Below are 12,437 nucleotides of genomic sequence, written 5' to 3'. Positions count from 1 at the left end.
CACAATGTAAACACAAATAGACACAAGGCAAACACAAATAGACACACTGTAAACACAAATAGACACAGTGTAAACACAAACAGACACACTGTAAATGCAACTAGACACACTGTAAATGCAAATAGACACAACAGAGGGGGGATGGAGAGGGTGGGAGGAAAGTGATAGAGTTTGCTATTTGATCTAGCTGTACATTATGTCCAAAGTTATGTCAACAGTGGTCTATATCAGATATGCAGAGCCTACAAAAGTGTGTCTGTGTGTACCTGATAAAAAAAGACAACAGCATCTTGGAGGTTCTAGAAACTCTTTAAAATAACACACATACGCGCACACATACACATATATGTGCACATATCAGTAAACCATCTGCAATGAAGAAGCATGAGGTCTTAATAGGTTGATTTATTTGCCTGAGGTCATACAGGAAGTGGGTGACCTTGGATTCATAAGGGATTCCGAACTGTCCTTCCTTACAATGCTTTTAGTCCTTAAATCATGTGATGCCATCCAAAGCTAATAAGCTAATCAAAATTCACTTTTCTTTATGTCTAAATAAATATTTATATTTGATTGATATATTCATATAACAGCTAAATATATATATGTATATATATATGTATATATATATACACTACACACACACACAAATACACATATATCCTGTTTCAAGCATACTGAAAAGATACACCATAATTAGACATACAATAGAATTTGTTTGAAGAAATCATCTATTACCCAAAGTTACTTAACTCATTGTGAATGAGGTTTTGCAATAGTTGATTATATATTATTGAAAACCCACCAACCATCTATTTGGACTCTGATTATCATTCCTGTTACTATTAACTGAAAAGAGCTAAACAGTCCTAGAAAAAACGAGGTGTACAGAAACACGATTCTCCACATTACTTGAAGGATTGGATACTTAATTCTATCTGAGTTTAGGAATTTTTACAATGATCAATATCAAACAATGTGGCCTAAGTGAATCAGACATTTAATTACTTTCTAATTAATTTGACATCTGCAGCAAGGTGGACAAGCCATTGGACACCTTTAATGGGTAACCTATTATTTCACAAGCACTACTTTCAAAATTCCCATGTGGCTCACTCTTATCTAAAACATACTTAATTTGTGAGACTTTTTTGAGACTGAATAAGTCTGTCATTTACCTTATAAATTTATTTATGGGTAAATAACAAGCGAAGAAGTCATGGATTTATGCTCTAATATTTGGTTATCTTACTGGTTGTCGAGGAATATGCCTACCTTGTCAGGGAGTATAGAGGGGAGTTATACGTCCCAGACATGGATTTCTCATCTTTTTTCAATCACTGTCAAGCATGTTGGTTAAGTTCTCTCAGGCATGGTGAATCTATTATCCGCACAAGTGAACTAGCTTCTTATGGTGTAAATCATACCAGGAATACACAGTCTGTTAGCCTCATAAACAGAATACTGACAAATCTACTCAGTTGACAGGTAACCCTGGGTGTCAGCAAGGCTTGAGAGATAACAGGTACATCTGACTAAGTGTCTGTAACAAGAATCTGTTCCATTTCTAGTATACTGTAAGCATCTTTGACTCTTCTCCCCCAACCTAAAATATAGTAGAGATCAATTAGATAACTTCTAATACATTTTAAGCTACCTACTCTTTCTTCACTATTGACCACCTTTATCCATAGTTACGTCCTAATTGGCCCACCTGCATCCTCCCCTCAGTCCGACCCCATAAGGATCCAGCCCTACAGCCAAAACAATGCTTTCATAGATAGAACTATGCTGCTCTCGTGACTAAACCTCTTCATAGGTTTTCCATTGCCTTCAGGCCGACATTAACTAGCTTGCAGAGTTATCCAAGCTTATCCAAGGCACTCACGTTCACTGCTTGTTCTGTCTCTCTTGCCTGGTTCTCTGGTTCCTGCTTCACAGCTTGAAAAACTACACTTGTCCTAAGTAACCCGAGCAATACTTTTCCAGAGACCTTTGAGCAGTCGGGTAGTACTCCTGTGTGAGAGGCTGCTTCCTCTTTCTGCCTCCTGCTGTGTGCTTGCATTCCTCTCGTCGCCCAGGAGCTTGCTCAAGTGTAATGTGTCACAGAAGGACTCTCTTGTGGGCCAGACGTCTGTAACACTATGTTCTTCTTCACAGTTACTATTTACTTCTCTAATACTGTGCAATGTATGGAGTATAGACTGTGTCTGGCACTCCCGTTTAGTAAATGACAATCTGATGCATGAGAGATCTTCCTAGGGTTTAGTATGTTTAGCACATGGTCAATGCATTGAGCAACTTGGCAGCAGAAAATGAGCTATCGATTTGTCTTCAAATTGTCCAGTGTTTTTGCCTTTTCCGTGACATGGTATCTAAAAACACCATGATAAAGTACTGTCCATGGGAAAACGCCTAGGGCACCGGGAGGGACAGATTCTAGTCACTTTTTCATCAGGTCGAGATTGATGTTTGTGAAGAGGGACACTAATCAGGAGGGAAAGGCAAGCAAAGCTCATTGAAAGAGATGGTATTTGAGCTACCTTTTTAAAAAAAAATATTTATTTATTCATTTATTATGTATACAACATTCTGCCTCAATGCATGCCCACATGTCAGAAGAGAGCGACAAATCTCATTACAGATGGTTGTGAACCACCATGTGGTTGCTGGGAATTGAACTCAGGACCTCTGGAAGAGCAGCCAGTGCTCTTAACCACTGAGCCATCTCTCCAGCCCCTTGAGCTACCTTTGAAGGTAGGCTAACTTGGTGTGGTGGGGCTGATCTTAACCCACTCCTTTAGAAAATGTGACTTTCCCTAAGATTTTAGAGGTTGTTTGATCTCCGAGTCTCATACTCTTAGCAAGTAAAAGTGAGGTCCTTTAGACATACTTAATGAAAATATTATTTAATATGACCAATTTAGCATATAATTAATGTTACAGAGATTAGATGGAAATGTATGCATGGTAAATTCATGCACAAGGTTCGTGGCTGTTATACCTTTGGCATCTAACTAACAACAGAAACAGTAAAGAAAAGGCACGCTATCGGATTTCTTGGTGTCTTATCAATCTCTTATAAATTGTATATTAAGAATCACAGGCTGGCCAGTTCAGGTACTCTCTTCACAATTGCTTTGGGTCATAGCTGGGACCATCCTTGTGGATTTCTGGGAATTTCTCTAGTGCCAGGTTTCTTGCTAGGCCCGTAATGGATCCCTCAATCAAATTATCTTGTTCCTTGCTCTCCCTCCCTGGATGACTGTCTTAAATGTCATCATAGAGCCTTCATCCAATGGCCGATGGAGGCAGATGAGGAGATCCACAGCTGAATACTGGGTTGAGCTCCCAAAGTCCAGTCAAAGAGAGGGAGGAATGATAATATAAGCAAAGGGGTCAAAACCATGAAGGGAATACCTACTGGAACACCTTCCCTGAGCTAATGGGAGAGCACCAGTTTTGGCCTGACAGTGGGAGAACCAGCATAGGACAAAACTAGACCCTCACAATGTGGGTGATGGTGTGTGTCTGGGAAGACTGTGTGGCCACTGGCAGGGAGACCAGGATTTATTCCTACTGCTTGTACTGGCTTTTGCAACGCATTCTCTTTGGAGGGATACCTCGCTTAGTCTAGATAAAGTGGGGAGGGCCTTGATCCTGCCTTAAAACAATGCACTGGACTTTGTTGACTTCCCATGGGATTCCTTACCCTCTCTGAGGTGTAGACCGGACAGGAGAAGATAGGGGAGGGAGTGGGCACTGTATTGGTATGTAAAAATGAGAAAAGCTAGTTTTTATAAATAGATAAATAAACGTATATCAGGCTAATTGTTTGTCTGCTTTCTTTCTCCATATTAACATACGTGTTATGTATGTAGAGGACCAAGGTTGCTTTCTCAAATGATCCTTCATCATTTTTTATCATATTCATTGAGGAAATATCTCTCAGTCCCTGAGGGACAGGGCTCACTGATGTGTCTAGTCTTGCCAGCAAGCTTGCTCTGGGATCTCCCAACTGTCTTGTAAGGTTGTCAATACAGACAGGCTACCATGTTCACTGGCATTTAAATTGCTTCTGGGGATCTGAAGTCTTACACCCATGTTTCTCTAGCAAGCATTTAATCACCAAAATGTCTGTCTTGTCCTGGGAGGCTATTAAAAGTCAGGGTTCTCAACAGTCCTGATATATTTGTGAGAAGTGATGTATCAACCAAATCAAATATTAAGACTAAACATGCACGACATTATAAACCTTTACATTAACGGATTCATTTTCCAAGGGTAATCTGATATTGATACAAACCGCTTATGTTCATTCCCTAATATGAAAACTGAAATCCAATGAGGGTACACATGGAGTTCAAGGTCATTTGAACAGCTGCTATTGGAGCCAGCCTCCATGCATCTCCTCCACTGTCCTCTCAGGAGCAGAGTGAGGCAAAAGCCACCCACATACTTTTTCTTAGTATGCACTACACAGTCAGATTATTGAAGAAAAATCAAACACAGAAGTGACTGAATATGTACAAATAGCATATATTCTGGAAGAAATAGGCATTAACAAAGTGAACACACTTCAGAAGTTAGTAAGTATAATTAAAAAGCAATAAAACTGTGGGGTGGGGTAAAGCATGTTGAAATTTAGTATTAATTTAGACAGGAACAATTTTCCATATGAGAGTATAGTGAGAAAATTATATATATCCATATATATAATAGGTACATTATATTATATTATATATAATAACACATAATATTATGTAATAATATTATATATAGAGATCGTATATACATATAAAATCTTCTCATGGCAATCTTATATGGAAATATGATTCTAATCTCATATGAATATATATATATATATTTAAAGTTTTATATATATATATATATATATAAAGTTTTTCAAGCAAAAAAAAATAGCCACAATCAAGCCCTTGAGGTGAGAATAACATGGACTTTTTGAGGAATCCCAAGACTGTCAGTGCAGATATAGCAATATTTGTGAAGACAGATGAGGGGGAAAGCATCCTATGAAGCCTTGAAGATGAAGATGATGATGGTGGTGATGACGATGATGATGGTGATGATGATGATGGGTGAATTCCCAGCCCGTGGAAGGTTTCAATAATTAAGTGGTGCAGCCTGGCTTACAGTTTGAAAACTACTACCCTGGTTATTTGGAGAAGAGTAAAACAGGCTACTAGAGTGGTCCAGGCGTGGATGAACTTGCTTTGAGTGAAGATTCTACAGAAAGCGTAGTAAAAACAGTTTGACTTTGAAATATATATATATATTATATATATATATATATATTTAATGGAAGTACGTGCACTCCTGTTCATGGATCCCAAGGAAAAGAAATAAATGAGACTTTGAAGATGATTTTGGCTGGATAATAAGGAACCATTTAGCTCAGCTAAGGACTGTTAGATGAGAAACAGTTTGGGGCCCAAGGGAGGGAGCCAAGGGGAAAGGGACCCCTTGGTATTTAAGCAAATGCATGAGATGGAAAGTTAGTTGTAGAGAATGAGCTGAGGGAAAGGGCCATTTTCAGATTCAGAAGATGAAGCCATAGGGGAGTGTAAGCCTTGCATCTCGATGAGATAGGGCACTCTAGGAAGGAGAGCTGGCAAAGAGGTGTTTCCATCTGGTATCTGGAATCATCCAGCATTTAGAGGAACAATATAGCAAGAACGCAGCAAATAGCAATGTGCAACCAGCAAAGAAAAGAGAGCACAGAAAAATGTTTGCTCTAGAAGTTAAACCATCAAACAAACAATCAAACATTATCTTTGATGAACTAGTGACAGCTATACCAAATGTTCCTGAGAAATCAGTTAGGACTGAGAACTGATGCTCAAATTGGGCAACATTTTTTACTATCATAAATCTGACAGGGCAGTTATCACTTGAAAGTGAAGGTGAGGGAGAGGACTTTAAGGATATGAAGATCTCAAAGATGATGTGAAAATCGTTCTCTTAGAGAAAGAGGAAGGGGAATTTCCTAGTGAAATGTTAAAAATTATCAGGAGTATTTGAGAGTCATGAGTCAATGGATCTTGGGGGTGGGGTGGGATGGGGGTAAGGGGAGATGGGGAGAGAAAAGTTAGAAGGGAAGGAGGGGGGAACTTGGGGAAAAAGGAAGATTGGGATAAAGGAAGGTTGGATAGGGGAGCACGGAAGCACAATTCTTAGTTAAGGGAGCCACCTTAGAGTTGGCAAGAGACTTGAACCTAGAGTGGCTCCCAGGAGCCCAAGGCGATGTCCCCAGTTAGTTCCTTGGGCAGCTGAGGATAGGGAACCTGAAATGATCCTATACTATAGCAATACTGACGAATATCTTGCATATCACCATAGAACCTTCATCTGGTGATGGATGGAGATAGAGACAGAGACCCACACTGGAGCACTGGACTGAGCTCTCAAGGTCCCAATGAGGAGCAGAAGGAGGGAGAAGATGAGCAAAGAAGTCGGGACCATGAGGGGTGCACCCACCCACTGAGACAGTGGGGCTGATCTATTGGGAGCTCACCAAGGCCAGCTGGACTGTGACTGAAAAAGCAGGGGATATATCTGGACTCTCTGAACATGGCGAACAATGAGGGCTGATGAGAAGCTAAGGACAATGGCACGGGGTTTTGATCCTACTTAATGTGCTGGCTTTGTGGGAGCCTAGCCAGTTTGGATGTCCACCTTCCTATATACGGACGGAGGGGGGAGGACCTAAGACTTACCACAGGGCAGGGAACCCTAACTGCCCATTGGACTGGAGAGGGAGGGGAAGAAGGGTGGGAGGAGGGGGAAGGAAATGGGAGGCTGGGAGGAGGCGGAAACTTGTTTTTTTTTTCTTCCTTTTCTCAATAAAAAAACAAACAAACAAACAGAAAAACCTAAAAAACAAACAAACAAACAAAAAGAACCGAGAGCACGCTGCGTGAGTGCCTCTCTGGCCAGGCCCAGCAGCTCAGGTGCTTATGTGGAATAAACAGGAAGGGTTTAACCACTCGGTAATAGGACTGAGATTTTGAATCAGCTAAGTGAGAAAAGTAAGCGAAGATTATATGAGATGGAAGATTGGAATGCTGGACCAGGTCAGACGTCATATGTAAGGAGGGAAGGGAGGACATAAAGATGGAGACTAGGGGAGGTCCATGAAGTCAGCAACTCAAGTCCTAATGGAGATTATGAAAGTTTGGGAGAGAAACTGTGAAAAGGATTTGAAAGGTGTACCGTTAGTGGAAATGACAAGGTTCAGTGTGTGATTGGAAATCCAAGAACAGGGAGACAGGGAGAAGGTGGAACATGCTTAGGGTTAGTGTAAATACGAGACTCCAAACTAGAACCCACGACCATATGACTCCAAGTGAATGCTCTCTCTCTCTCAACTTGACGTTTGCCTTTATCTGCTGAGCTATAGCTACGTGGAAAAAAACGTGCTCTCTTAAAGTTGAGTGTATACTGTGTTGGGGAAGGGAGATGAATCAGACACAGAGTGGGCCCTGCTGAGCTGCACAGGCCCTGGGTTTACATGGGCTGCCCACTTTATCTTGTGCTGAATCGCACTAATGACATTTCCAGCCTCGGAGAGGGGGGTAGCGATTTACAAACGTGCGTAGTTTTTCTTTCTTTCTCTCGTTTGAGTTAATATCCCCTAATACCACTTTCTCTATTAAGAATGCCAATAACATTTTATCCAAGTCCATAACAGATGTGTTAAAGCCTCCATCTTCAGAGTAATCAGCTTCCCACATAAATTTCTTTAAGACGACTCATGCTAAATAAAAATTAGAATAAAATGAGAAATCTGTTGACTCATGAAAGTGAAGAGCAAGAAATTAAAGAGGAAGTATAAATAAATAAAAGTCTATAGTATTAACTCACACTTGAATGATAGCTCATAGAATAATAATTTTGTTTTCATTTTATACAAAATTATTTAATCATATAATTTATTGTATTATAAAATCATTAAATATATTTAGAAGATATGCAAAAAGAAACAACGAATATCTACCCCAAATCCTTAATAAGATGCTAGCACTTTAACAGATTATGTCCTTCCAGGCGTCACAGATGTAGTCATATATGTATCTTTGGTGTATTTATTTTCATATGTATTATAAGGTATTGTTGGAATTCGATACCATCATTTTTTTCCGTAGATTTTCAGTACAGGAACGAATAGATAGAAAGTGAAAAAATGACAGATCCAAGTAGAGGTGTGAGCTTCTCAAACGAGACTCACGTGTCACTATGCTTACAAACCTTTGAAGGATCTTGGTGAGTTCTTCAGCTATTATTATTAAAAGCTAAGAATAAATATAAATGGGATCACAGGATGGTCACCAAGGTGCACCTAACACTGATCCAGTTGATGATGTAAAACCTTACGTCACAGGGATGCAGCAAACAAAAGTTAATAGGCTTGTTTGAGACACCTATAAGACGTCTTCCAGCGGTACAAAGTCCTAACCAAAGTCATACCCATTGGGGGCCTTAAGTCTGGTACATTGCTATTGTCATACAGACTATCTATATAAGAAAGGACTACTTGGAGAGAGGAGAGGAATCCAGAACACAGTGAGACCGGTTTAGCTGCATAGGTTCTGGGTTTAGAAGGGTCGCCATTTACATTGTGCGTTGTTCCTCATAAACCATGCTGCCACCACACACCTGCCATTCCTGCACGTGCCTTTTATGTTTGTGCATTGGATGCTTTTGCCAAAATGAAAATGACATTACAAAAATAGTCAGCAATGATTCCACCCCTTCGAGTGGGGTGATTTGTTTTTTTACATATAAAAAACATACATTTTGAGTTTATAAACAGTAAGTTATCTAAGGGCGATTTTCCAATGACAAAGGAAATTGCTTGTTAATTTCTCTCAATAACCCTCACAACCAGTAGTGTTAATTGTGACAGAGCCCTTGATTCTCAAGTGATGAGAAGACTCAGCCATACCTTGTGTGTCCCCCACCCTTTCCGGATGTTGTTTTATTTTTTCCTCTCCTTTTTTTTCAAAGAAAAGAATACTTAAAAGCTTTTCTACTTTTACTAGAACTTGGAGATTGGAAGAGTTTTGTTCAATTCGATTCAGTCTATGTTTAATTATGTTTTAAACTTACTGTAAAACTATTTAAAATTGATTTACATAACTGATAGGCTTTGTATCCTTGCAATGACATAGTCTTCTAAAATAATATCGAAATATAACTTAGTATTTCATTGTATTTAATTTTATAAGATGAATGTTATATGGGTATATAAGGAAGTAGTAAACATATTTTTGAGCCTTTACGGTAATAAACAGTACAAATTCGAGCAGTCTTTGTGAAATTTGCCCAACTTTTAAAATGTAATTGTGTCTCTAGAACTATGTTTTTTTCCCCCAAGGTTTTTGATCTCTGTTTCCAAATTAGCTCATTTTCAGGGCTACTCATTGTCAACAGATAGTAAGACACCTTGGAAATACTTGCAATTAGATACGAAACTGCTCATGCTTCTTATCTTCATTTCCGAATGAGGGGAAGTAAGCTGTTTTATGTATGCTCGCCTTTTGGAATGATGGCTAGCCTGTTAATGTTACCTGACGTTGCTTTTTATAGACTGTCTTTGATCTTTCTTTGGCTGTTTTGTAAAAGACCTAAATACACTGAGTGGCACGGTTTCCTGTATTTGCCGGAAGTCTTTGCCAAGGTCCTTCTAGCTTATTTTCAGAGCGCTGCAGGGTTGATGTGTCTGCCTTTGGGGATAGGCTTTAAGCTCATCACTCTTTTCGTGGCTGAAATAGAAGATGTGTGGCAGTTGTGGGTCAGGTTATAGCATCAATATCACGTGGTGGAGAACATCTTATCAGCTGTCTTAGAAACATACAGCCACATCATCAACAGCAGAGTACCCAGAATAAAGGAATGCACAGTTCCTGGGCCACTTCTGCCTCCGCCATTTGTTTCCCCAATCCTTGAAAACATGATCTACTAATAGAACATTCTGGTTATTTGGTCTTCTACCTCAGTGCTCTCTATCGTAAGCATTTCACTAACACGCTCCTGTAAATCTTGTAGGTAACTTTAAGTTAAGAAGTACAATTTTGTAATTTCACAAGATTACAAATTAGGACCTGGAAGACAGAAAACCAACTTAAAGATTTTAAATTTTTTCTTACCCTCTCCAATGTAATTTCTTCAAATTCATATTCAATTTCTGTTCCATTGACCTATTAATAGGAAGAAAAAAAGAAAAGAGAATTACTAATGTTCTTCGAGTATGAGATTATACATTTAGAAACTGCTGGGGGAACTCCAGGTGTGACAGGCATACATCTGTCCTTAGGAAATATTTCCTTCACATTGGGCTTTGGATTATATTTTTCCGTAAATGAAATGAGACACAACGAAAATAATTAATGATGATTCCATCTCTTAGAATGTTTTTTTTTAAAGTGTGGGGAGAGTACAAAATATGCATTATGAGTTTGTAAACAAATCATCAAAGAGCGATGATATATAATTACAAAGGAAGAGTTTACTAATGACTCTTTAGACCTCATGGATAAAATCTAAAGTGTGACGTCTGAAATGGCAGTAAACTCCATGGGATGTACTCCTCTGCTCCCTCCTTCTCTTCTTGCCCCTCCTTTTTCTCCTCTCTTTTGAGGGGCAAAGCTATATTAAAAATGACTGAGTCAGCTAAGAAATTCCATTTCTTTATCAACGCAAGTTCAGGTAATATATGCCAATTACTCTTTCTTTTGCTTATTGGAAGCCCTGGACCATGAAAGCCTGCCCAGATATTTCAGAAAAAAATAAATTAATAAAGAAGAACCTGTTTTAAAATTCCTCATTAGAGTTTGTTTCAGCCATCTAAACAATCCTTGAATTGATCTGAGTTTAGAAGAAGAATTTTGAATATAGCCGGGCACCTATGAGTCAACAGATGTGCACAGAGAATTATGAGGAAATGCTGTAAACTGAGCAAAAAAAAAAAATCCACCGAATTTCTGTTCTTATCTGCCACAGATTTCTTCTTAGAAAATTGTAATTTCTGAGAAAAAAAGTCTCAAACTGTCTATTACTCCCCCTCATCCCTAAAGTATGCCTTGCTCACACCATTAGAATTTAGGAATCATCAAGGGAGGCAGTGTTTCAACTACAAAATTGTGATTGCCTTTAAAGGCTCTAACAACTGTCTGGGTTTCTCTCCTCACAGAATTTAAATATAGTTCATGGAGAGCACTAGGGAGGCCAGGACTAGATTGACAGCCCCTTTGCCCAGGGTCGAAGTTACTCAAGAGGGAGCTGATGAAGGAGAAACGAGAAATCAGCAAGTAATGAAACTAAGTAAGTATCCTGTTGATCTACAGCCACAGATGTATTTGTAGATTCTCTTTCATAGGAAATGGGGAGGGAATAGCATTGGCAGAAGAGGTACCTGCAGTAGTAATCAGAGAAAACATAGAGCCGTAAGCATGGTGGACTGTGCCTCAGCGACTCGTTCGGAGCATGTTTTTGATTATTCAATTACATGAGCTAATTGGTGAATCACATTTTACTGTTATTACATTATCAAACAGACCTAAACTAAATTTGATTTTCTGGGCTTCAGCAATTTAATGACTCACAGAAAAGGACTTCGCGATGTCAGAAAGCTTCAGCAACTCTAAGAAGGCTTTGGTTGAGTGTATGCAAAGACAGAAAAAATAACAACAACCAAAACTCCTTGTATGTGTATGCTTCTGCCTGAACTTTCGTTTATCTTTCTTACTTTCCATAGCTGATAGGAGGACAGCAGGAGGAGATTGAATTCATGTGATGTGTTTTTCTTTGTTTACTCAGTAGGGCTCCATGGAGCCTTTTCTTTGCTTCACCGACTCTCTAGAGTGAAGCCCTTCATGGTATTGAAGTGCTGCAAACTGGGGAGGAGGAATAAGCTCCACAGAGGGGAAAATAATCCCCTGGGAGCAAATATCCAAAGGTGCAAAGCGAAAAGGATTCTTTCAAGAAACAGAAGACAAGAATTTCTACTGGTTTGCATCACAGAGGCTATATCGTAGCATATATAATTTTTGCTTAACAGTTCTAAGATTATGCATGCAGAATGTTAGATCCTAGACTCATTCTTTATGCACATAATAATTAGCATTCTTAAGTTCCCTAGTCAGCTTCATGAACAGGTCACACAAGCCTTGTCAGCAGGCTTCTGTGTACTCCAAGGATCTTTAGCTTTCAACTGAAGAATGTAATGTCATTTCTCTAAGATAACAATATCCAGACTCCTTTTGAGGGTAGAGAGTGGCATCCAGGATATAACCTTGCTTTAAAAAGAAAGAATATCATGTCTGTAACAAAATCTATTAAAATAAAAGAGGAATGAATTCTTTCTAATCATAGGCAAGTCAACATTTCAGCATTAACTGAAAAACATTTTAAACAAG

The 12,437-nt window shown here is 39.0% G+C and overlaps 1 protein-coding gene across 12 annotated transcripts in view; it reads right to left on the bottom strand.

The window, feature by feature from the left end:
- The window catches only part of Dlg2 (discs large MAGUK scaffold protein 2), a 1,686,730-nt gene that overhangs the window by 562,781 nt on the left and 1,111,512 nt on the right, over positions 1–12,437 (bottom strand). For all 12 annotated transcript variants that reach the window (XM_026784310.1, XM_026784311.1, XM_026784312.1 and 9 more), the window contains one exon: positions 10,170–10,220. In XM_026784310.1, the coding sequence (XP_026640111.1) occupies positions 10,170–10,220 (51 nt within the window). The remainder of the gene's footprint in view (positions 1–10,169; positions 10,221–12,437) is intronic.

Source organism: Microtus ochrogaster, chromosome 22, assembly GCF_000317375.1.
Source record: "Microtus ochrogaster isolate Prairie Vole_2 chromosome 22, MicOch1.0, whole genome shotgun sequence".
Taxonomy (NCBI): domain Eukaryota; kingdom Metazoa; phylum Chordata; class Mammalia; order Rodentia; family Cricetidae; genus Microtus; species Microtus ochrogaster.
Note: the sequence above shows the minus strand (reverse complement) of the source record. Positions and strands in the feature narration are given on the sequence as shown.